This window comes from Carettochelys insculpta, chromosome 8 (assembly GCF_033958435.1).
Source record: "Carettochelys insculpta isolate YL-2023 chromosome 8, ASM3395843v1, whole genome shotgun sequence".
Classification (NCBI taxonomy): domain Eukaryota; kingdom Metazoa; phylum Chordata; order Testudines; family Carettochelyidae; genus Carettochelys; species Carettochelys insculpta.
In genome coordinates, this window is record NC_134144.1 from 65,167,897 (window position 1) to 65,194,520 (window position 26,624).

Genomic DNA, 26,624 nt, shown 5'->3' on the forward strand with positions numbered 1-26,624 from the left:
AGCTGGAAACCCTAATAGGTCTCTTCCATTCCTAGCTTCCGTAGTTCTAAGATGTATCATAGGGGGATTCTGCTGCTCGTGAAAATCCAATTGCCAACAGTGAACAGCTGCAATAGAGCGGTTGTGCTTTCTATTGCTGATTTATTACATGACCAGTAGCAGAGGTGTTGGTGCATAAATGTCACAATTGCTATGACAAGGATACTACAGGGTTTTGGTTCTAAGTAGGGATTTTATCTGTCCCCTTGTATGAGGGTGCTTGGAGAAAGAAGCTTCTTGTGCATGGAACCCTGCATTGCTTCCATGCTCTCACAGTTGGACCAGGGATAATCAGGCCCCTAATGGAGCTGCCCAGAAAAACACTTTTATTCTGGGGGCACTTGTTTTCCTCCCCCAGAAATTCCCATGCTCTCTGGGCAGAGAGAGCTTTTACTCTTCTTCTCAAGCTTTCATGTATCTTCCATCAGATGGCTTCATTAATTTGACTTGAAACATTTTGTCTTCTCATCTTCTGTTTCCTTGATGCTAGACGCACTGTAGAAGCTTCATCTGGGCTGTTCTCATGGGGGGAATAGCAAATGCATAGTGGTCTGGATTAAATCTTTTGTCCAGCTTAAAAAATAATGAGTTACCTATGTTCACTGTATACTATTTCGTCAGATAGATCCTATTAATAAATTTTGTCGCGTGCCTATACAAACCTTACAAAGAATATTATACTTAATGTCAATATTATAGTCTATCATATGAACATTTTTTAGCATTTGCATTAGCTAATATCATGTCATTTCAGAGGCTTGCTAAGTGAAATTCTTCTTACTTGTGGATGTCACCTTCTCATTCATTTCACAATACCTCATTACTCATTCTGGGTAATTGATTCCCATAGGCTTTGGATCAGGCCCTAAGTCCACAGTGCTTCTGCTATAGAAAAGCTGTGTACCCATGAGGTTAAACTGACAAGACATCTCTATATTATGTTTCAGAAAACAGGTCATGCTGTACGAGCAATAGGGAGGCTATCCTCCATGGCAATGATTTCTGGTCTAAGTGGAAGGAAGACCTCTACAGGCTCACCTACCAGTCCTGTAAATACAGAAAAAATAGACCTGGATGGTAAGAAACTGCACTGAATTGTAAAAGATAGTAATAATTTTATCAATACAGTGTCCTCTGTTATGTCTGAACAAAGAGTTTAATGTCATATAAAACCAAAGAAAATCCAAATGACTATTGGAGACTAGAAAAGTTGAATCATTAAGGGGTGTGTGTGAGTGTCTGTCTGTGTGTGTCTATGTGTGCATGCACACACGCATGTACATGTATGGGACCCTCAGGGTTGACCTATTGATCAGCATGGTTTACTGCATATACTGGTAGGCAGAAAGTGCTGTACCAGCTTTAGAAGTGCGTGTGTGTGTCCGTGTCCATGTCCATCCCCATTATTTAATATTTTGTAGAGGGTGAATTTAGTTCACATACAAATAACAGTAGCAGCATGTTCCTAAAGCGAGGGTCTTCAATAAATGACCTGATTTTCAAGGATGTAGTACGCAGCAGTTGCCACGTAAGTTAATGGGGATGGCAGGTGTGCAAGACTTCAGAAAATCAGGCCATTCATTCAGGTGTTGATATATGTTGGGCCTCTATGTTTGGAAGGTTTTGGAATAATTGCCAGGAAATGTCTGGCCTAATGGTCATAGACAAATACAAGGAAAGAATAAAGAATTGACATTATGTTTCACTTTCCTAGGTGCAAATAACTTATTGGCTATGGCCACACTTGGCCAAAACTTCAAAATGGCCATGCTAATGGCCAAATCAAAGAATATTAATGAGGCACTGAACTGAATAGTCAGCGCCTCATTAGCATTAGCACTCTTCTGGCCGCTTCGCTTCAAAGCTGAGAGGAATAAGGGGATTTCGAAATGTGCAGTGTCCTTTCAAAAAGCTTTCGAAGTGCCGTGGCTGGAAGCATGCTTGTGCTAAGGAGGCGCTGTATATTCAATTCAGCGCCTCATTAGTATTCTTCGATTTGGCCATTAGAATGGCCGTTTCAAAGTTTTGGCCAACTGTGGCCACAACCATTGTGTTTGATAGTCTGAATCTTTGGCTGTTAGAGACTAGAGCAAAAGGGTGGCACAGTCTCACTATTCGATTAGGTTTATAGCCTTAAAAGTAATGAAAAAAGCAAATTTCAGCAATTCTTTGGTTATTTTATAAACCCAAACTCATTCCTAGAGAATTTCAAAATAACTGTCCCTCCTTTACTTCCTCTAGATGAAGCTGGCAAGGCTTTCCTTGAAGCAGTGGCGGAGGAAAAACCCCATGTAAAGCCATATTTTACTAAAACAATCCTTGACATAGAAGTTGTGGAAGGAAGTGCTGCTAGATTTGACTGCAAAATTGAAGGTATTTTAAATTAACGTGTTTGCTTTTAACCCTCCCATGTCATTTCTTTCATTGCTCCATCAGGCTTTTTTGCTTTAGTTCCCTTCCGCTTTGCCATTATTTGCATGATTACAACATAGAAAATGTCACAAAAGTAGTCTATATTTTGAGCCACATGGTGATCTCCCATGCTTCCCATGAAAAAGAAACCAGCTTCTACAGAGGTCCCCTGGGCAAGTCACTTAATCTTGCTCCATGAATAATATAGGTACCTCACAGAGGGCTTGTTAAGGGGAGATGAATGTTGGTGAGTGCTCAGTTACTGCAGTAAAGGGGAACATGGCTAGCTGGAATAGAATAATACTACTGATCCATTTAAAATGGGAGACATTTTTTTTCTTCATCCTTCTCCTAACAGAGCAGGCAAGAGAACTGTCTGAGAGCTTGTGCTCTCCTGTTTACAATCAGGAGCTGCTCCTGCAGATCAATTGTGTTGGAATTGTTTGTTTTCAGCAGTCTCAGACCCTCATATTGGGATGGGTAATCAACTGGGTGAATTGGAGGGTTTAAGATGTATTTCTGGAGAGAGGAGTTCTCCATCTTCTTCTTGCCCAGCAAAGTACTGGTCTCTTTCTCGGGTAGACAAGAGAAAAGGCAGGTCAGAAGCAAATGATGAGTTGCTTCACCCCTAAAAAGGAGTGTCTTGCAGAGCAGGAGAGTGAGAATAGGGTGGAAAGCAGGATGGGAAAAGAGACACAAGGGTAGATGCATGTTTCTGATTCTTTTTCTCCTGCCCCATCTATAGATTTGTACCAATGTGTCCACCCTTTCCAGGCCCCCACTTAGTCAATTTGATCAGTCTTAGATTGGCCTGTAGTCTGATATTTGCATGAGATCTTCACCTCCACTATGGTCCCTTTTGTGTTGGGTAAAAGGGTTCTAAAAGTCCTGGTTCTGGCGTAGGAGAATTCCCCTGGCATGGGTATTGCCTTTCAGAGATGTCCTCACAAGCCCTTGCACAGGGACGTGCTAGGCGGGGGTTCGACACACTAGGGGCAGGTAGTATTACAGAGATCCTGAGAAGCTTTGCTGCCCATGAGGCAACATAAGAAAGCTGCCCTAACTTAGAGGCAGAGTACAGAATCTCATATCCCTGATATTTAAATTTATGTGCTGGGGATTGTAGAGACTGCAAGCACTGTGAATTCTACATGTCCTGATAGAGAGCTTCAAGTTTGTCATTAGGGACTCCTACTAGATGATTAGTAACAGAGAGATAGCTGTGCTAATCTATATACTATCAAAACAAAACAGCAGTCCAGTAGCACTTTAAAGACTCACAAAATAATTTATTAGGTGGTGAGCTTTCTTGGGACAGACCCACTTCTTCAGATCATAGCTATACTAGAAGGCTGTGATCTGAAGAAGTGAATCTGTCCCAAGAAAGCTCGTTAAAGACTAACAAAATAATGTATTAGCTAAAGTGCTATTGGACTGTTTTTTATTCTGCTAGATGATGAATGAGTGGCTGTTGAAAGCTTTCTTCTTTCATTAGAAAATGACTAATACTTCCATTGTTTATATATAATTTTTGTTATTGGTAGGGAAATGGCAGCAGATAACTGTAGATATTAAAAAGTAGTAGTTAATTTACTTAATTTAGTTTCTTGGAAGTTCAATGGGACTACTTGTGTCCTAAAATGTATGCATATAATAAATTTATGTGGGACTGAGGCCTAAAAAAATTACAGGATAATAGCACTTAGCTTGGCTTATTGCAGCTCCTGTTCTTTCCCACTATCACAGGCTACCCTGACCCTGAGGTAATCTGGTACAAAGATGACCAGTCTATTAAAGAGTCTCGTCACTTCCAGATAGATTATGATGAGGATGGGAACTGTTCTTTGACTATTTCTGAAGTTTGTGGGGACGATGATGCCAAATACACATGCAAAGCTGTTAATAGTCTCGGGGACGCAACTTGTACTGCAGAGCTCCTTGTGGAAACGATGGGAAAAGAAGAAGAGGAGGAGGAAGAAGAATGAAGCAAGACTCAATGGAAGAGCTATTTGAAAAGGCATATTATAAAGACTATCTCTAAAGCTCAGAAAACCAAGTTATTAAAAAGCACCTCGTGTGATACTCACATCATTGTGGCGGGGAGTGTTTTTTCAGCATGATCAGTTGACACCTGTTGATTTTATTTATGGGCATTAATTGGAAACAGTGGGCACTTTAAATTGCTATGGTGATTGGATTTACTCCGTCAGTTGTTGCCCAGCCTACTTTTAAAGTGAAAGTAACATACTAATCTGCAAATATAACCTGAATTTTAAATATCCTATTTATTGAGCTCATTCATTTTGACCACCATTCTCATCAACCAAAACTATAGCTGAGGTAGCTCCGTGAGATCTGTTTTTATCTCTATGACCAGAAATCTTTTTATCAAATACAGACACAGAATCAATTGGTCTTAATACAATTGAACTCTCCCCTAGTAAAGTCATTCTTCACATAACTTAACTGTAAGTGAAGGTTACATTATAACCAGCATTGCAATTTGCACATTGTAATAGAATGAAACATTTTTAGTCTTCATTCTGTTTAAAATAGTTTCACTGTGTCTGAACTTTACACACACTTATCTCTTTACAATTTGTTATTAACCTATTACTAATTCCACTTATCCTAGACCTCCATGAGTTTGTATGAACTGGTATTTCTTTCCTCGCTTTTAACCAAGTGATTCTAATTTACCTAATTTTTCTTAAGGTGTTTGTTACCTGGGTACAGCTACAGATGTCTGCCTAAGAAACAAACTGAAAATATAAAGAACCAGAAAGCTTGTGGTTGTGCTTGTCATTTTAATGAAGATTCATCATTGATATAAATGCTGCTGTGAACTATAGGTTATTATACCTCTGTTAACTTTTATCAGTGTGTGGAAACCTAGGTTAGTTAAAAATTTACCTGTACTTTATCTGTCCATTACAAAACAGATCTCAACTGATGATTAGCTGGAAGTTGCCATAGATTTTTGGAGTAGTCAAAAAAAATAGTTTGGATTACAACCTTCTTTATAACCAAGCAATTAACAAAGAACCTTGTATACCCTATCTGCTTGACAGTCTAGTTTTTATTTTGAGCCTTGCCTTCAAAATTTTTTTTTCAAAAAACAAAAAAAAAATCCAGAAAAATGCATTCTCAGAAGTGATTAATGCACTCAGACTGAACAACTTTGCTTTTCTCTCACAATATTGGCACTTTTTCATTCTTTGTGTTCAAGGGTAATATCAGAGGCCATAAACTGATATGCATAATCTAAAGATAATACATTTCCAGTATTTGTACATCATTCCAAATGTGTGTTTTTTCTTTTTTCCACATAGTGTGTGTAGCGTACAACAATTTTAAATTTCATTATGCAAATGTATATGATATCAACTTTAGGATGTTTGATATTGCCTTGTTTTGTGTTTTATATTTGATCTTCTACGTGTCTTTAAAGTAACAGTTCAGGCTCAGCTCATGTGGATCACAAAATGTTTTGTTCTTTTTTAAAATAACTGCTTTGCTCTTTGTTACTAGGTTCAAATTGCCAGCACCAGCATGTCTTTTCTTTTTAAGTGGTTAAAGAACTCTTGTTATACTAAACACCATATTGCCACTACTCTTTATAAGGAAAGATATTTTAATCTGATTTAGAACATACAAAGTTGTCCTCACACATTCTAAATGTGTTTAGGTAACAATGGGGTGTCTTTTGTACCTTAATAAAATATGCTAATGTTTTCCCATTTTGTTAAACCATCAGAATTGCAAAAAATGAGAACACTACAGCTGTAGTTACTCACAATTTCTAAATAAATAATACCACAAAGCATGCTGTTTGTATAGTCAATTGCAGAGGCTGAGGAAGGCGGAAATGGTCTCTCCCAATTCCCTTCTATACTGAGATCTACTCAGCACAGGAATGGGGGACGAAGAGGTGGTCAGTAGCTATGCCTCTGATTCTTGTGGTGCTATCTCATCTGCTATCAATTCAAGCTTCTGGAAATAAATTAGAGCTGCTAGGGGCTGCACTAATTTGCACCATTGGCTGTGATCCTTATGGGATCATAATCCAATTGGGAAATCGCAGAGCATGGGCTGAAGGGAATTCTCAACTGTCCAGTTAGAACTAACTTCTACCACTTTGTGCTACTTCAACAGCTTAAAATATCTGGAAAAGTGGGCGACTGTATGTCCCAAGCTATGGCTACACTGTGCCCAAAACTCAAAATAAAATCAAGCTTATTTCAAAATAGGCTATTTTAGCTTTTTGCATCAAATGTCGAAATAAAGTGCTGTTTCGAGGCATCCCTTACTCCTCCTGCTACAAGGTGTACAGGGATGCCTGGAAATAGTACACCCTTTATTTTGAAAAATATTTAGAAATACCTTAGAGCATTGGCCTTGTAAATTCAGTGTTGTGAGTTCAGTCCTTAATGGGGCCTTTCGTGGTTCTGGTGCAGGTTAGATTTAAAATAAAAATCTGTATGGAATGGTGATAGGGCTTGCTGTGAGTTCAGGGGACTGGACTCAGTGAGCTCTTGAGGTCCCTGCCAGGTGTATGAGAGATGTTTCACTAGGTGCATTTCATAGACGTGGAGTAGCTATTTTGAGATACCTCAATATCTTGAAATATCTCTGCACTATAGATGTAGCCTCAAAAGTTCAGACATGTATGTGTACATTATGGTGACCACATAGATGGCAAGTGTGGGAGTAGGCAGTTGTTGCATATATAAGACAAAGTCCCTAGTGAGCACATCTAGGCACCCTAGTGTAGGTATATAAAAACGCTATGCTCCTGCAAATGGTAAAGTCAAACATATTTAACAGCTGTGCTGCCTTCTCAGAAAAGGATGTACATGATCCTCTAATGCAGTGTTTCTTAAGCTATGTTCTGTGAAACACTGGTGTTCCATAAACTACTCACAGATGTGCCACGAGCATTTGGATAAATACAGCGATGGTATATATTTACTGTTATTAAAACCAGATACAATGTTACTTCTTCATTGCCGAGACCTAATTAAATTATTTTGGTTTTTGCAGTATATGTTGCTGGCTGTGGTGTGGAGTTGGGGCTGACAATTTTTTGAAGAAAATTGTCATTGGTGTGCTGCATTAAAAAATAGTGTTCTTTGGCATTCCATGGTCTCAGAAAGTTTAAGAAACTTTGCTCTAATGTATGATGATGGTTCAGACAGAATGTGCCCAAGATAAAATTCAGTGCATTTGAGAAATACACCGTTTTTACAGAAATGCATATTGTAAACGTACTTTTAAGGTGTGAGAAGCACTTGTGATTTGAAGTGCCTAACAGACGTAGGCATGTGTTTAACTGTACTCACTGAAGTCAGAGACTACTCATTTACTTAAAAGGTGAACACTTGCAATAGTTTTAGATGAGGTTTCTGCTGATGTATCTATGTCCCATAGTACAGCAGATGCCTCCTGTTCCTTGCACAAACTAGCTCACTTTGCACTTGTTTCTATTTCCTCTGCCTCATATTCAACTGCCCTCACTTAAAATGCAAAAAAGGGCTGCGAGAATGGAATAGAGACCACTGTCGCCTTCTAATTCACCTCCTACCCATTCAAAGACTCTATTGCGTAGCCCACTGCTGCTTGGCCAGAAAGAAGATATTACATGGCTTAAGTGGTACTGTTCTCCAGTCTTTCTGAATTTCACTCTCTGAAACCATAAAAACCAAAAAGGATGCCTTTTCAAAGACATTTGCCTACACAAGTGTTTTCAATCTTTTTTTTATTTGCAAATCCTGAAAAAAATTGAAAGGAAGCAGCAGACCCATTTGGAAACCTTAGATGTAGTCCATAGGGTGGATAAAAATCAATGCTTTTATTTGTCAGATTTTGATTGCTAAATCATTAATAAAATACTAAATTTCTCATTTAAAATAAGTTAAAATTAAATCTTACCCCAAACGTGCTATGCCTACACTTAGTCTCATAAAAATGAATTAATGGATCTTATCTGTTCAGCCTAACAATCAGCTCCTGTTTCTTGAAAGTTCTGGGTCTCCAGTTTGTCTCTCAGCAAACTGCAAAGTAAAATGTCCAAAGACAGACAAAGGCTGGATAGGTCTGTTTTTCTTCATTGCTTATGTGTTGGTGGGCTTAGGCAAAGCACAGCAGAGTTAGTTAAGACATTCACTAAAGATAGACATCTTAAAGGAAAGACAAGAAGAGTAGAATGGAAAGAAGGGAGGACATTTTTCAGCGCACACACACAGCTTCCTGTATTTTCCTCTACATTTTTCCCATGGAAAAACTGCCACGGATTTTGGGTGTAAAAGACATTATTTCTGGGAATATTTTGGAAGAAATTTGTTCCCTGGGTAAAAACTGAAAAATGTGTTAAGCGTAAGCAGTGCAAGAAGAAGACACACAGCCTAGTTGCAAGAATGCAATATCATAACTGGGAGAAATGATGCATATGAAGATGTGGATTACATATGTCTGAAGAACAATATGGATTAATTTTGCAATCCATCGTTCTTCAAGACTTTGTGCTTTTCAGTATGTGTGATTTAAGAAGTAAATTCCTAAGCTGTTTGATATGTTGGATATTGCTAGTTTAAAAAAAAAGTTTAGTGAATCCTGATGGCTTGTTTAATCAGTTAACTAGATTTAGAATATTCAAGTAGACAATACTGAAAGCTGCAGTAAGAGAAATCTAGAGTTGCCAGGTGCCACTGAGTATCATTTTCTTATATCACATAATACATGGCCCTTTTGTGTAACATCATGGTCACAGACCATCATGGGGATGCCATAAATCTATTCTTTCTTTTACTTTAACATAACTCAGCTTTCCCAAGAGAACCCTGCCTTATTTGTTTTCCATGGAGCTTACGCAAAAACTAGGGGCACCCTATGCACAATCAGTCTTAGCTTTTTTGGTAACCTGGAATCAGCTCTGCACAAAAACAACACTGGAAGTAGGGCAGATGAGAGCTACTGGTACAAGTTTTAAGGACACCCTAAATTTAGTGTTCTGAGGACTTTTCTGTCAGAGTTAATAAAATTTAAAAATTGAAAAAAAAGTTTGCAGCCATCAGCTGGCAAGATGGCTGCAATTGCAAATGTGAAATATATATGTAACATTTAAGATTTAATTTTATGAAGTATAAGTGCTATTGTGTTTGTGTGAGTTAGCTGTATCTGCAGCTTGATATGGGTAATGGGTATGACATACTGTAACATAAATTAATAAAAAACAACTTAGCTACAAAAAATTACACAAAGTATACCATCTTAGATGTTGTAAAATCCTGTACTGAGGCTGTAAATTAACGTTTCAATTATCAGATTTTCACCATTGAAGAAATATGTGAAGACATATCACTTTAAACTTTTTTTTTTTTGGTGGTTTAAATCAATCCACCCTGTTCTGCAGTCACCCAGGAGTCCACAGGCAAAAATCATGGTGCTATGGCAACAACCATCTTTTACAGACTACACTATACATAGTCTGAAGACCTTCATGAGTTCATGGACTTCACGTAGACAACCGCTGGTTTACACTATTAGGCTGTATCTACACTAGCCTAAATCTTCGTAATGGCCATGCAAAGGGCCATTCTGAAGATTACTAATGAGGCGCTAAAATACATATTCAGTGCCTCATTAGCATGCTGGAGGCTGCGGCTCTTCAAAATTGCTGTGGCTCCCCGCCGCACAGCTTGTCCAGATGGGGCTACTTTTCAAAAGGACCCCGGGAACTTCAAAATCTCCTTATTCCTATCCCCAGGCTGGTACACCTGGACAGATCTTTTCAGCTGCCCCAAACCCAGCTACCCACAGAACCTACAGCAGGGCTAAGAGGACTGTGAGTCAGGCAACCTCCACTCTAGTCCCACCTCTGCACTTGATTTACTTTGTACCTGGGGTGCAAGTCACTGAAACACTGTGGATGCAATCCTGGCCCTATTCAAATCATCAGGACTTTTCTGACTTGACTAAAGCCAGGATTTCATATGGCTCAGGAAAAAATAATCTTTCTCCATCTGTGCAAAGTGTAACCTCTCACAGGCAGACTCTAACTTGGGACCTCTAGGGCTTAGTCACAAACCTCTATAGTTTGAGCAAAAGTCAGCCGGCTCTCAGCTGAGGCTGTAGAGGAAACTCATTCTTTCTTATGTAAGCAGTGTAGGTGCCACTACATGGGACAATAAACCACACCTAGAGGTATGTCTATACTTATGGGAAGATCACTGGGCCATGATTGTTGCAGCAAAGATGACTGATGTGAAGATGCAGCAAAATCAATCTCTCTGGGCTCAACCATTGACCCTGATATTCCATGCTAGTGCATGGAGTAAGGAATGTTTGCACAAGCCTGAAGACCTCTACTAATGGCATAATTAGAATTGCATATTTTGAATTGACTTTGTTCCCTTGTGTAGACCAGGCCTAGGTGTGTGGGTTATATAAGCACTTGGTAATTCTCAGCTGAACATACTGAATCAATTCAGTATTGCTGTTGCCAGGCCTGGGGCTACATCTGTACTTAACAGAAGAGCGACATGCTGGCAGTCGATTCCTCCAGGATACGATTTAGTGTGCATAGCAAGGGCTGTGCTAAATCTAACAATCAGGGTTCCACCCTTGACCCAGCTACTCCTCACAGTCAGGAGGAATATGGGAAGTCCCTCTGTAGAAGTTTTTAACTCCATCCCTAGAGGTTTTTAAGTCCCAGCTTGACAAGGTCCTGACTGGGATGACTTAGCTGGGGTTGATCTTGCTTGAAGCAGGGGAATGGGCTAGATGACCTCCTGAGGTCCCTTCCAGCCCTATGATACTAAGTTGACAAGAGCACTTCTCCCATCAACCTCCCCCTGTGGGGATGGCAAGAAAAAACGATTTAGGATGTGTTGAATCCGGCAAGGCAATTCACGTAGCTGGAGTTGCCAACTGTAAATCAACTTTACCCATAAGCGTAGGGTGCGTCTACACTTGCTTTCCTCTTTCTAAAGAGGTATGCGAATGAGGTATAAATTTGCGTATTTGACACCATTTGCATATTCTAATTTTGGAAGAGCTTCTTTCGAAAGAAGAAAGCCAGTGTACATGCTGCTCTTTCAAAAGTAAACCCATCTTTTAAAGAATCCTTCCCATTAAATAAAGTGAAGAAGGATTCTTTCGAAGATGGGTTTACTTTCAAAAGAGCAGCATCTACACTGGCTTTCTTCTTTTGAAAGAAGCTATTTTGAAATTAGAATATGCAAATAAGATGCCAAATGTGCAAATGTATACCTCATTTGCATTTTTGATTTACCTCATTTGCCTACCTCTTTCGAAAGAGGAGTGCAAGGGCAGACACACCCAGGCTGTGTCTACACTAGCCCAAAACGTCGAAATGGCCATGCACGTGGCCATTTTGAAGTTTACTAATAAAGTGCTGAAATACATATTCAGCACATTAGCATGTGGCCTGCCGCCACGCAGCTCGTCCAGATGGGGCTCCTCTTCGGAAGGACCCCGGCAACTTCGAAATCCCTTTATTCCTTTCTGCTGTTAGGAATAAGGGGATTTCGAAGTTGCCGGGTCCTTTCGAAAACGAGCCCCCTCGGGACGAGCCGCCCGGCGGCGAGCCGCGTCAATTTCGAAGTGGCGCGGCTGCCGGCATTCTAATGAGGCGCTGAATATGTATTTGCATGGCCATACTGAAGTTTTGGGCTAGTGTAGACGCAGCCCCGTAGACCAGGTCGGGCACTATTTACCGCTTTTCTTGGGGTTCCGAATCCTGGAGCACGGCGCCTGCGCAGAAGGCTGAACTCCCCCGTCGCCGCGCGCATGGCCGCGCAGGAACGCTGGAAACGGGAAAGGAACTCGCTGTCACCCCGCGGCGGCAATAGTAAGAGCGCACCCGGGTTCTTTCAAAAGGGCGCCAAGTTGGGGGAGGGGCTCCGGGCTTTTAAATGCTCGGGGCAGGCGGGGCGTTGGGAGTCACCTCGGGGAGGCGGGGGGCGCTCAACTCCCCCGGGTAAAGGGTCCCTACCCACGCCCACAGCGCTGTGCCGCGCCGTTCCCCCCCTCCTGTTCCTCTTCCCGCGGCTTGGCCGGAACTGAGGGCAGCCCTACGCCGGCTCAAGTTGGCAGCGAGCGCCTCAGCGCGCAGGACCGGGAGCGGGGGGCGGGTCCTGAGGCGCTCAGGACTGAGGGGAGACGGGGCCCCTCGGCCGATAGTTACTGGGCGGGGCAGTGAAGATGGTGGCGGCTGGGAGCGGCAGCGGAGCGGGTCGGGCCGCTAACGGCTCCGGGAGCCAGCAGCCGCGGCGGAGGAAGGGGCCGGGCGCCTTGGCCACGGCCTATCTGGTCATTTACAACGTGGTGATGACTGCGGGGTAAGCTGGGCCTGGGGGGCGGGGCTCCCTCCTACTCTTGGTCCCCTTCAGCTTGCCTGCCCTGCTGGGGGCACCGACCGCCTCTCCACGTGAGCCCGCGGGCAGCCCCAGGACTCGGCCTCCTCCTCTGCCTGCCTAGCCTGGCACAGGGGCGTCCGCCGGCGGCTCGCCCCTTACTCATCCCGGGGCCCGCAGGAGCTCGGCTGGGGGCGGCTGCCCTCCAGCTGCTTGTCTGAGGGGCGGGCTTCAGCACTAGGGTACGGGTGCGGGGCCCGTCTCCCTCGCCCCAGAGCTCCACCTCGAAAAACCTTCACCTTCTAGGCAGGGGGGAAACCTCGCCCATGGTCCGCCCGGTCCTGCCTCCCTGAAGCTGGGGAGTTGGGCTTCCCGATGGCCTCATAAAAGATCTGCCCTGTGAGTTACTCTGGGGTCGTTTCTAGCTTGTGACATAGGGGAGCTTAGGCTAGGTCAGCGTTTCCCAAACTAATTTGGCCAGGGGACATTTTTGGGCTTGGGATATATTGATGAAACACATGCCTACTCGTGGAGGGTTTTGTATTGGAAAAATGCTGCACCTAATGTTCAAAAGTTGATTTAAGAGAGTTTTTATAAATGCCTTTTGTCTTACAAAGGACAAAAAAGTAGCAAGAGAAAATCATCTGAATGAACAACTAGTGTCTTTCTAATAGGAGGATAGTTAGCAACCCTATATTTGAGTACAAACCCCAAACAAAACCTCAGTATAACAGCCTAAAGGACGATTACTTTTGTTCTGTTGTGCAAAAATAGAACGGGCCAATGTTGTTCAAAAAAAAGGACTGTCTTTCCTTAAATCTTAAAAATTTATGAAAAAGGCAAAACAAACTGGCTATGGCCACACTTGGCCAAACCTTCGAAATGGCCATGCTAAGGGCCAAATCGAAGAATACTAATGAGGCACTGAATTGAATATTCAGTGCCTCATTAGCATTTGCATGCTTCCAGCTGTGGCGCTTCAAAAGCGCTGCTTTCGAACATGCTCAACGTGGCTACATGGGGGTCCTCTTTCTCAGCTGAGAGGAAAATGGGGATTTAGAAATGTGGAGGGTCCTTTCAAAAAGGACCCCGTGTAGCTACGCCAAGCCATGCGTATTTGAAAGCATGTTTGGAAGCATGCAAATGCTAATGAGGTGCTGAATATTCATTCAGCACCTCATAAGTAGTCTTCGATTTGGCCATTAGCATAGCCATTGTGAAGGTTTGGCCAAGTGTGGCCACAGCTACCAGGTATGAAAAATATTTTTAAATGTTGTGTTTTTATAAATTTATTTTTACAGGAAACTACTGGAAAACAAAAATAAGTGATGTTGGACTTTTTTTAAAAATGGGAAATGTGTTTTTTGCATCTTGATCACAAATCCACTTAATCTTAGGAATCATGGTGGAGAGTTGGGTCCTCATATCAGGTGCTGCATCACATGATTTTTCTGAACACAACTCAGATTTTGGCACAGGTCACATAATTATACTATTATGAATGTGTTATAAATATTAATATACCTACAGTCTAAATACTCTTCAAATAAATTAGTATTTTTAATACAATTCCATATTTAATTTAGACAGAAAAATATTGCTTGCATTGAAATTTTTTCATGGAACGTGGTTTGGGAAACACTGGGCTAGATTATTGCAATGGTCTGGTCAAACCTTGTCAGCTCCCCGGTAATAAATACGTGATAGTTGGGAGCAGTCATGCTGGACCAGATTGAGTGAGTGTTTTGTTTTTTGTTTTTTTTTTAAAAAGAAGATTTGATGGTCTTGCTAAAACGTACATGGCGTGAAAATCTTCTTTTGCAAGAAGGAAGGACTTGGGTAGGGAACCTTAAAATGAACCCTAAATAAAGGCATCTTCTAAATAACTGAGACTTGTTTGTATAGACACAGTGCCTTGCTCCTTTGGTAGAAGATGTCCTTGTTTATGATTAGTACTTAGGTTTCATGTCTCTCTTTTGTGATGAAACTTATTTTCTTACATGTTTCAGCAGGATGTGGAGTGCAGTGCTTATTTTTAAATTTTTATTCAACTAGTCTCAAATTTTGTCAGCATACATCCATGATGGTGAAGCTGGTGGGATTCGAACTTGCTGGATGATCTTACGTGCAAAGCTATATGTGAGAAGAATCTGTTATGAAATATATAATAGCTGAAGATTTATTGTGTAAACTGTGATTACCTAATGGTCAGAAAAATCTATTTTTCTGGTATAATTAAATAGTTTGTTTCATAAATGTGTAATTAGAGCTGCTGACTTCCAGCTCTGTGTTCGTATTATTTTCTTTCTGTGCTGTTGTGATAGCCATATTGGGTCAGGCTAAAGGTCCATGTAGCCCAGAGGTGAGCAAACTTTTACACTGGGACCCGCTTTTTATCCCTGCAATTAGCAGTCCGTCTGTCTGTCCCCCTGCTAAAGTAATCCAAACCGACAGAAATTTCAGTTATGTTCATATGAAAAAAATCTGTTCAGTATGTGTAAGAAAATAAGCATGCAGAATGTAAAAATTTTGTTTTTATATATAAATATGAATACACACAGTCATATCCTGAGATATGCCCATTTGGGCTATGAGAATTCAAATTTATGAGCCGCTTGATTAAAAACCAGTGCTTCGCCTCACAGGGCTTTTCCTCGAATTTACGAGTGCCTCAGCGGGACGCGGACACCCTGCAGCGGGAGAAAGTCCGCGGCTCCAGGCAACGGCTGCCCGCAGCTGCATCTCTCCAAAGCACCCAGTGGCGATTTCCCAGAGCCCTCAGCCCAGCCTTTACCTGTGGCTGGTCTGGGTCTCCGCCTCAGTGTTGCAGGAGCAGCATGCCCCGGCCCAACCAGCAGCTGTGGGCTCCTAGGCATTCCTGGGAGGTGTGGCTGCTGGGCATGCGGCCCGGCCCTGCCCCGCCGCTCGCCTCCCAGGCAGCTAGGGGACTGCCGCCGCCCGCCCTGCGTAGCTGTGGCTCGGGTGCCACTCTCCGCCTGGCGGTGGTTGCCTGGAGCCCCCAGCTCAGCCTTTTCCTGTGGCTGGTCTGGGTCTTTGCCTTGGCACTGCAGCAGCGTCGCGCCCTAGCCCAGCTGGTGGCTGCGGGCTCCCAGGCGCTCCTGGGAAATGTGGCTGCTGAGCGCACAGCCCATCCTGGCCCCATCCCTGCCGCTCACTCCCTGGGCGGCTAGGGGGCCACCACAGCTGCAGCTGTTGTCTCTGCCACATAGCCCCACAAGAGTCCCCACACAGCTACCCAGCTTTGCGCCCCCCTCCCAGGCAGGCACTCTTTGATTTCCATTCCCCTGTGTCTGCACCTAGGACGGCCCTCCTAGCCCTGGGCTCTGCTCCCCAGGCCGCACTACCCGGAGGGCTTTTCTGAGCTTCGCAGTTGTGTAGTTGGTGCATGTTGCACTGAGTTCTCCTCTCAGAGTACTCATGGTTTGATAGTTTATAGCAGTGATAATCTTGTGCATCATGTCTGCTAAAAAAAAAAAAAACAAAAAAAAAACCACCAAGTAATGAGCTAGAAAAGCCATACTTCTAAGCGTAAAATTGGATGTGATAAAGCGAATCGATGAAGGACAGCATAACAAAGATGTGATGCAGGCACTCCATTTTTCTTCATCTACTGTATGTACTATTTACATGCAAAAGGAAAAAATATTGAAAACTGCTGAGACTGCTGTTGGCGGTGCAAGTTTAACAACGTTGTCTTTGAGTAGGCACCCCATTATGCAGAAACTTGACACACTTTTGTTGCAATGGATAGAGGATTCAGTGAAATGCCACGTGACTCTTAGCTTTCTTCTCAAAAGAGAAAAGGCACTATCGTTTGAGTGATTGAAGGCACAGGCAATTGAGAAGGGTGATGAGACGGCTAAGGATTTGAACTTTAAAGGCAGTAATGGATGTTTCGACCATTTCAGAAAGAGGGGACTCTTGCATAGCCTCAAGCTTACAGGTGAGGCAGCGTCTGCCGATTTTTTTTGCAGCAGGCAGTGCTTTTCTTGAAAAGCTGAAGAAAATTGTCCAAGAAGGTGGCTACACTAACAAGCAGATTTTCAATATGGACGAAACTGGCTTGTTTTGGAAGTGAATGATGTCTCGTACCTACATCTCAAAGACGAAAAGCAAGCCAAAGGACATAAAGCCTCTAAAGACAGGTTAACGTTGTTTCTTGGTGGCAGCGCTAAGGGTGACGTAAAGGTCAAACCTTTGTTCATATACCATTCGGAAAATCCACGGGCTTTGAAAGGTATCAATACGATAAGCCTTCCAGTGATTTGGCGTTCAAATAGGAGTGCATGGGTCACCCAACAAGTGTTTCTAGATTACGCGCAGAGTTACTTTTGTCCTTTCGTCAAAAAAATATTTCAAAGAAAATAACCTACACAACAAAGCACTTTTAATTGTTGACGGGGCTCCAGGCCATCCAGCAACAATTCTTGATTACGGTAGCAATATTCAGGTTGGATTTTTGCTTCCGAACACGTCATCTTTGATACAGCCGATGGACCGAGGTGTCTTTGCTCCATTTAAGGCTTACTATATGTAGCTTGTGGTGAAGTATCTCATTGATGATTTGGACAAGAGTGACATGGTGACAATCAGGGAATTATGGAAAAATTACAACATAAAAATGGCCACTGAAAACATAGCAACTGCTTGGGACAAAGTGACAGCAAACACTATGAATGCTGTTTGGAAAAACTTCTTCCTGAGGCTGTGCATGGCTTTCAAGGTTTGGAATCAGTGAACAAGACGATCTTTGATAACATTGTACAGCTGACAGCAAAAGCAGGTTTTGACGAGGTCGACATTGAAGATGTGCAAGAGGTGTTGGAATCTCACTTCGAAGACCTGACGGATGATGAGCTAATTCAACAAGAAGAAGAGCGTTTGAAGGAGGAGGCTGAACGTTTGAAAGAAGGGAAGTTCGACAAAGAGGAAGAACCAGTAAAAGAATTTGGCACAAAACCGTTACGCAATTTGTTCTCCATTATCGATCGTGCTTGTGCTTTGTTGGACGAAGATGATAGCAATTTTGAAAGAGCTCGGAAAGCTAAAATTCTCATGAGAGAATTGATTGAATGTTACAAACAAATGTATAATAGAAAGGTGCGAGAAGGCAAGCAGACAAGTATTTTATCGTTTTTTCTTCTAGCCACTCCTGCTGCTGCTGATACTTCTGCTGCTTCTGAGCTTCAACCTCTGGCATCTCTCGTCCTCCCATTGCAATGGAAGAGGAAGAAGAAGACGATGTTGACGATCCAGAAATTATGGAGTGTGAAGAACTCAGCCACTCTTCATCCTCCTCACCTTTGCCTTCATTTTCTACTCCATTCACACCAATGCCACAATCACCAACCAACGAACAACAGTGACTCTCCTTGCACTCTCCCTCACCTCATCTTATCGCCTTTCTACACGATGTTAACTTGTTCGCTGAGTGTGATATCATTTGCATTGTTTTCATTGAGTGCTTTGGTCTTTACTGTTCTGTTCTTTTTTGCATTAAAGGTTGAATTACATAAACATTGAGTATCGTACGTTTTGTTTGTGAGCGTAGTTTCCATCCTGCACATGTGACTAGATCCATTGTTTACAGTCAAGCTCTTAGGTACAATCGCATTTGCTCTGATCCAACTGACAGAGACCAAAAACTACAAGAGCTTTACCAAATATTCATAAACCTGAATTACCCACCAGGAGAAGTAAAAAAACAAATCGACAGGGCCAGACGAATACCCGGAGACCAGCTACTCCAAGATCGGCCCAAAAAAGCCAAGAACAGAACACCACTGGTCATCACCTACAGCCCCCAACTCAGACCACTGCAACAAATTATTAAAGACCTACAACCTATCCTTAATCAGGATGCTACGCTCCAGAAGGCCCTGAATGACATGCCTGTTCTCTCCTACAGACAACCTCCCAACCTCATGAGGATCCTCACTAACAGCCACAGTCTATACCCCAGGAACACCAGTCCTGGAACCTTTCCCTGCAACAAAGCCCGCTGCCAGCTTTGTCCACATATCTTCTCTGGAAATACCATCACTGGACCTAACCAGGTTACTCACAGAATCACGGGCACTTTCTCATGCTCCTCTACTAACATCATATCTGCCATCATGTGCCAACAATGCCCAGATGCTTTGTATGTTGTACAGACTTCTAACTCCCTTAGGCAAAGGGTCAATGGGCACAAAACAGACATCAGAACACTCCAGATCCACAAACCAGTCAGTCAACATTTTAATGGAATGGGGCATTCTATCAATGACCTAAAGGTATGTGTGTTACTGAAGAAGAATTATCATCGCACCGTTCTGGAAAGGGAAGCAGCCGAGCTGGCTTTTATATTCAAGTTCGGCACATTAACACATGGTTTAAATCGTGATGGGAACTTTGAGTCACTATAGGGGCTCATCTGCATTCTTGGCTCAATCTAATTCTTGACCTTCCCCCCCCCGCCTCCACTCTCTGGTTTGCTCACCTTGATTATCTTTTTCTGATTTGTCCTCCTTGCTTACTGTTTTTGGTTCTCTGTGCCTTAAATATTGAGTCTGTTCTGGTCTGGCTATGGTCTGAAGAAGTGGGTCTGTCCCACGAAAGCTCACCTAATAAACTATTTTGCTAGTCTTTAAAGTGCTACTTCACTGCTTTTTGTTTTGATTCCTGAAACTTGAGTTCCTTGACGTCTATATCCCTTGCAGTTCTACAAAGTTATTGGATTTCTGTCTGTGGTACCCAGTGAGACATTACACACTGATCAAAATTTCAAATCAGGGAAAGTTAATGACTTGCAATAGAAACAACTTAGCCAATTTTAGATCGTGCAGAAAAGTTCTCCTTTATCTTTAGTGTAAACTTCGCAACTTGCCTCACAAATTGTAGATGAATTAAAATTAGGGTTTATGATACAACGCTGGTTGCAGCATTAACTATGGATTCATATCAGTGATGCCATAATAGGCTTTCTTGGACTATTAAAGAGTTAGACTTTGTCCATTTTGTGGAGAGAGAGAAGTGGTGATGTTGGCTATGTACATCTTTTGTTTTTTTAATTTAACATGGATCCTTCCCTGTCTAGATGATTTTACTAACCAGGTTCAGTTTATTTAAAGGACTTTCTTTACCTGTAGCAGTTTCTGATAAAACTAAAACATTACAAATAGTAGGCTTCATAATCTATAGTATTGTAAGTTCTCTGAACATATAAGTTTCTTTTGTAAACTTGAAGACATTAATTTTAATGGCTTGAACGCCCCTCAATAACTAAATTATTATTATTATTAAGGGTATCTTATAAAGGGATAGTTTTTACCACACTAAGGATATTTTTGTATGCTTAATACTGAAAGGCATTCAAAAAGTGCAGATGACTTAACTCTTACCAATGATGACTTGTATGTATTTAAACATCAGTCTTTGCAAGGTTTCAGGGTACTGGTCATCTGTTGACATGGGTGCAGGATTGTTGTATGATTGTTAATTGAAACCTAGCTGATAAGAATGGAAAATTTGTTTTTCTAGGTCAGAGGGTAACTTTAGCTTTGCTCATTTTCAGTATACACATAGTCAATGTAATATCCCCTTATCTTCAACCTTTTCTTCTCTTTTTCCAGGTGGCTCGTTATAGCAGTTGGTCTAGTCCGAGCCTATCTGACTAAGGGTAGCTATCACAGTCTTTACTATGCAATAGAAAAGCCCTTGAAATTCTTCCAAACTGGCTCTCTGCTTGAGGTAGGTGTAGATTGTTTTAGTTTTTAATGTTGCTGATGACTACACAAATGTTAAGTGAGGCACAGTGACAAGACATTGTTAAACATAGTGTCATTTTGAATGATCATCTAAGTAAATAGCACTGTTTGTTTGCAATGCACATTACAAATACTCATGAAATTAGTCTCCTGCCTCTGCTGCAGATTTTATCCCCGTATTACAGATGGGTTGATGATAAAGTAATGGAACTTACTTTACTCTGCAAATATAGAGTGTGTCAATTTTGAAATGCTAAGTGCGGTGTATTTCTTGAAAATTAGGTATTGACACTTGAATATTTCAGCGAATAGTTGGAGCTTTGGAAGATTCACAGTTATAGTGGTATTCATATGGTGGTTCTCAGGCAGGGGTCAGGAGCTCCCTGGAGGGCTGCAAGAAGGTTTCAGAGATTTGTGAAGTATGACTGGTGTTAAATTCACTGGGGCCCATGGCAGAAAACCAAACCCCATCATTCAGGACTGCAGCCCGGAGCCCTGCCATGTGGGGCTGAAATTGAAGCCTAACTAACAGTGTAGCGCACAGGGCAATTGCCCCCCCTTGGTACTCTCCCTAACACGGTCACTGGTTTTTATATGCAGAAAAACTGTTGTGGCACAGATGGACTGTGGCATATTTATAGTGTGTTAGGGAGGGGCCCCTCAGAAAAAAGTGGTGAGAAACACCATTGTTAGTGGATACTGTTCTGAAAACTGTTTTAAAGTGATTAAACATGAAGTGTCTGTTATTTATTTGAATTTTCTTTTTGTTCTAGATTCTACATTGTGCATTTGGTAAGCTTGGAATTTATTTTTCTGCTCTCATAGATAAAGTGTCTTGACTGTTTGTTTGTTTTTTTTTCAGTCATTTAATTTGTTACTAACATGGAGTAAATTTCCTGTTTCATTCATGCATAACTTCCCTGACCTCTGGATAAAAATAGTAGTGTTAATTTCAGATGTCTCTTATTAAAATATTATTCTGTTTGTATTTAATTCTAGTTGATGAAGAAGTGTAGAGTGTAGGCGTCCGGAGCGAGGGCAGTGCCTGTAGCTCCGGAGGGGACCACAGCCACACCGGCGGTCCTGGGAAGCCCAGCCCTTGGCTCCAGGCGGCGCCACAACAAAAAGGGTTGCAACACAGGCCCAGCCCTTAGTTCAGGGCGGGTAGTGGTTTACAGTTTATAATACAAGCCTGGCCCAGCCCTCAGTCCAGGGCGGGGCAGCAGTTCACAGTTTATAACACAAGCCCAGCCCTCAGTTTGGGGCGGGGCAGCAGCACAGGGGTTTGGCCCACAAGCCCAGCCCTCAGTTTGGGGTGGGGCAGCAGCACGAGGGTTTGGCCCACAAGCCCAGCCCTCAGTTTGGGGCGAGGCAGCAGCACAAGGGTTTGGCCCACAAGCCCAGCCCTCAGCTTGGGGCGGGGCAGCAGCAGAAGGGTTTGGCCCACAAGGGTTTGGAGCACAAGCCCAGCAAGGGCTTGCCCCATGAGAGGGGGGATTAGGGGGTCGCAGGCCCTCCCACACCGCTGTGACCCGGCCTGGGGGTGTCTCTCACACAACCACGGTGGTGGGGATCCAGGCCGCAACACACCACCATGGGTTCGGGAGCGTCGTTCCCTGGGCCACTTCCTACCTCTACCTCCACTGGGTGAAGGTCCCAGTCCATCTGGTCAGGGGCTCCCGCGGGGTCGGCTCCCTCCAGATCGTCTACCTTTGGGGATTCCAGCCAGTCGGTCATGTCCACATCATTGGGGTAGTCCAGCGGTGGTAGCATGGTGGGCCCGAGGCGATCCTGGGCCTGGGGGCTGCAGGGGTCCGCCGGAGCTCCAGGGCAGGCTGCTCCTGGGGCCTCGGGGTCGCTCGCCCTCATCAGTCTGGCAGGGCCCGGGGTTTCCTCCAAGGCGGGGGTTTTCCACCGGCGTGAGGGTCCTGGCAGGTCTGGGAAATCCGGGTAGGTCCCCTGGGGCATCCGGATCCGCAGCTGGCCTGGCTGTTCTGGGCCGCTGGGGGCTTGTTTCTCCCGGCCGGTCAGGCGGCAGTGGGCTCTCTGCCCCTGGCACCAGGGAGCTCGCGAAGGCACTCCCTCCCTGCCTGGAGGCCCAGGCTTTAATGGGTCCCGAGCTCCGCCCTTGGCCCTTCTGGCTCTAGGTCCCGCCCTCTGAGGGGCGGGCCACTGGTGTTCTGGCTCTGGGCCCGCACAACAGGGCCTCTGTGCAGCATCCTCTGCCTCTGAGTCAGCAGGAGGCCACACTGGCTCACTACAAGAGATATCACAACTTAAAAATGTGGCCAAACTAAAAGTCAATAATTACAAAGTGAGAGAAAATAATGTAATGAACTTTTCTATAGCCTTTCATGACAATGAACCTTGAAGTGCTTTATAAATGCAATACAGAACACAACAGTCTTTTACTTAATTCGCTCATCTCGGATTGTTTTTATTGCTTTTTTCCTTTCCCAAAATTCTTCTTTCATCTGGGAAGCTAAAATGTCCAATAACTGTCGGAATAATTGTAGTACATGATCCAAAACAGAGTGAATACACATTGTCTTTTGAGAATTTATCTAGCGTTTTTTGGTGGGTTTTTTTGTGGTTTAGATGTATTGTTTATTTCCAAACTGGGAGGTAAATTCCAAGAGCTTATATAAAATTCCATGTATTTTAGATCAGATTTTACCCAACATTCTCTTGTTTATAGTGGCTTAGGAGTGTCACTAGGGAAAGGTTGCATGAGTACATCTGTTTAAAAAGTGCAGCTTTCTAAGTAGTCTAAAGCTAACATGCTTAACTGGATTTCTGTGAAATTTGGTGCACCTCAGGAGAGCCAGATCTGGAGTCAGTTGAACCAAGGGTTCCAAAAATATAACCTTTCCCCTCCAACAGCCCTATTTTAAAAAGCTATTTGGGGGTGTGGTGGGATGGACTAGGCCCAAAGATCACCTGCTGGAGACATCAGGTCTCTCCCACACCCATTCCCTGAAGGAAGCAGTGGAGAAGTCTTCCAAGCAGGCTTCAGGGGAAGCAGCCAGTCAGAGTCCAGGAGAGCCCTAAATAAGGAGCTGCTGAACAGAGTAGTGGTTAGTTGCTGCTTGGAGCTGGAGAAGAAGGACTGGGCATTGGCAGAAAGTGGGGGGAATCAGATGCTCTTGGCTGGCTGCTAGGATTGAGCCAAAGAGTTTTCTAGCAAGGACCGGGGAGCACTGAGGGACCTTCAGGTTAGTTGCAGAGACTAAGCTTACGGAGGGCTGCAGGAAGATAGTATTACTAGGGAAGAAGCTGTGAGGAAACAGCCCCACACCTTGGCTGGACTACTTAGAAAACAAAGCTCAGGGACAGCTAGAGAGAGAGACCTCTAGAAGGTAGGGAGATAGGTCTGTTCTGGTTAACATACAAGACAGTATCTGAGCTGGGCAGAGTTCTGTATTGCTGAAAAAAGCCTGAGAACTTCTGAAAGGGGATGAATATGGACACACCCAACTAAATGGGGCACTTGAGAGAAGTGGGTGCGGACCCTACTACATGGGGTTCTTTGTTTAGAGCTAGAATTAAAATTACTGATGTGATGTGGGTCAAAACTGTCAGCTTTTACCCAAAGCAATATATGGCATCCACTAAATCTTTGGGGTGCTTTCGAATCATGTGCCACCCATGTAGATGGAAGCTCCTTATTCCTATTTGGTTTTAGGAATAAGAGGCTTTTGAAGATGGGGCGGGGGGGTCCTTTTGAGAGGCCTCCATCTACTACATGGGCGGCGGGCGATTTGAAAGCGGCACTTTCAGATTGCCACAGCTGGCTTTATGCTTATGAGGTGTTGCATATTCATAGAAGTGCCTCATTAGCATCTGCTGAAGTGTCTCATTAGCATCCCCCTTCCGAAAGGCAGGGGCTAGTGTAGACATAGCCACAGAAATTCTGAAAGAATGTCTTTGGCAAGAGGAAGAAAACTGTTCAGGAGAAGTCTAGTGAAGACCCTTCCTATACGTGCTAACAAAGAAATGCAGCTGTAGAAATTATAGTGGAATCTATCACCTTTCTTGAAAATTGTCACAATCACAGAATCTCTAAAATCATCTGGGATTTTGTTATAGTTCCATACTTTCAGGACAAAAGAGTGTAGGTCTAAGATGACTTCCTCCCTCCCTCCACACTTTTATATTGCTGCAGGGATTTCATCAATTCCAGATGCCTTGTTTTTTATCTGCTTAATACTTCTGCACGCTTCTTCCGGGGATGGAGGTGTTCTGATTTCACTTTTGTATTGTGGGATGAAGGTGACAAAACTTTCATCAACAGCCAAGTCCCTATTTAGAAAATCTTTGAAGCATTCCTTCTAGTACGTGGTGATGGCTTCATTTTCTTTGATAAACTTCCCTCTATCCTTTGATCTCTGGGGGTTGCCCCCCAAATGCATAGGCCACAAGTGGTTTTAACAGCATTAATGAAGCCACACACATCATGACTTCAGAGAGAAGTTGAAGCTCATTCATTTTGTTCAGCCATCATCTGTTCTTCATGTTGCAAATTCCTTTGCTTGTTGATGAGCTGCTTTCTTTTGCAGAGTTGATCTGCTGCCAGACATAAATGGCATTATGTCTGTGATCAGTCAAGTCTTGTGTCCTCCATTCATTTTAATTAAAATAGTCCTGATATTTCTTGGCAGAGAACTCTAGTGTCTCTTTCCAAGCACAGAGGATGTTGGATTCCGAGGGCAGCCTATGTGTTGCTGACACATTCTGATTATCTCTTTCTGATTTCTCACTTTCTCTGAGACCCTGGCAAAAGAGGTCATGTTTTCTTGGATGCTTGAGTGCCTTTATGTCAATTTTCTGGCTAACTCATTTCCATTGCTGCTGTCATGTGGGGACCAGTTCACTGATTATGATCAGGTAGATGAGGCTGTGATCAGTCTAGCAGTTGTTGCTTCAGTCTTGGCTTGAGTAATGCAGATATGTTAGCAGTCCCAGGCCTGGACAATGACATAATTAATCAGATGCCAGTGCTTAGATCATGGATGTTGAGATGACGCCTTGCGTTTTTTTCTGTGGCATATCAAGATGTTAGTGATAAGTTCGTGTTCTGCACATATGGCATCTTTCTTCATACCGATTGAATTTATCTTTCCTAAACCCTTCCTTGCCAATGATTCCATTGCATAGTTTTAAGTCCCATCCAACTCTAGTATTAAAGTTGCCAAGAAGGATGAATTAATCTGTCACTGTACATCCCAGAAGACTTGAGCAATTCTTGATCTAGAGTTCTTCTTTGGCATTATTGGGGCATAAAACCTAATAAAAGTAATAGGTTTGTTGAAGGTTTGTTAGTCATAAGCTTTTTGTTGCTTGTGATAGACAGCTGGTTACATTGATTTGAGAGATCTGATTTTTGATGCCAACTCCAGGAGTTCAAAACTCTGTTTGAGATTTTCCTTTCCAGAAGAAGGGATGTCCACCTCCTTGTTCCTTCACACATGCACACGTTCATTGGGTCTTGCCCAGGACAGCAATATGAATGTCAAATCACCTAATTTTTCAGGCCATGGTTATGGTAAGATGCTCTAGATAATCAGTATTAGGTTGAGTCCTGACATTCCAGGTCACAAATTTCATTAAATAACTTTGCTGATTTCAACTACTACAAGATGATTCTTCTAGATGTGGTAATCCAGATGAACGATAAGGCAAGCTGTGGCTGCGGGATCTTTTCTAGTCCTCTCCCCATGTGGGCTGAGCAGAACAAATCCTAGAAAGGACAGCTCAGTTACAGTTGCTGAAAACGTACTCCTGTATCATCTGGGTTTTAACAACCATCTTGTAACTACAGCTTCTGTGCCATTGTATGACTGGGAGCTCCCAGATGTCACACTCTTGCTCCTCTTTCCATTAGCTTGTCTCTGGAGGACTTTGAAATATTGCTGGTAGTAGGTGCCTTCTTGAAATATGTCTGTGTACAAGTTCTTTTAATATGAAAGAACCATTTACCACCAGTTTCCCCACAGATCGTTGACAGGACAAGATCTTAATATAAAGG

At 43.0% G+C, this 26,624-nt stretch overlaps 2 protein-coding genes across 5 annotated transcripts in view; both read left to right on the plus strand.

Moving 5' to 3' along the window:
• MYLK (myosin light chain kinase) overlaps positions 1 to 6,277 on the plus strand; it is a 309,641-nt gene extending 303,364 nt beyond the window's left edge. For all 4 annotated transcript variants that reach the window (XM_075000996.1, XM_075000995.1, XM_075000998.1 and 1 more), the window contains 3 exons: positions 987 to 1,116; positions 2,281 to 2,412; positions 4,198 to 6,277. In XM_075000996.1, coding sequence (XP_074857097.1) covers positions 987 to 1,116; positions 2,281 to 2,412; positions 4,198 to 4,436 — 501 coding nt within the window. In that variant the 3' untranslated portion in view covers positions 4,437 to 6,277. The remainder of the gene's footprint in view (positions 1 to 986; positions 1,117 to 2,280; positions 2,413 to 4,197) is intronic.
• A 6,327-nt stretch (positions 6,278 to 12,604) lies between these two features.
• HACD2 (3-hydroxyacyl-CoA dehydratase 2) overlaps positions 12,605 to 26,624 on the plus strand; it is a 40,427-nt gene continuing 26,407 nt past the window's right edge. The window contains exons 1-3 of the mRNA XM_075001317.1: positions 12,605 to 12,812; positions 20,462 to 20,579; positions 21,370 to 21,388. Coding sequence (XP_074857418.1) covers positions 12,676 to 12,812; positions 20,462 to 20,579; positions 21,370 to 21,388 — 274 coding nt within the window. The 5' untranslated portion in view covers positions 12,605 to 12,675. The remainder of the gene's footprint in view (positions 12,813 to 20,461; positions 20,580 to 21,369; positions 21,389 to 26,624) is intronic.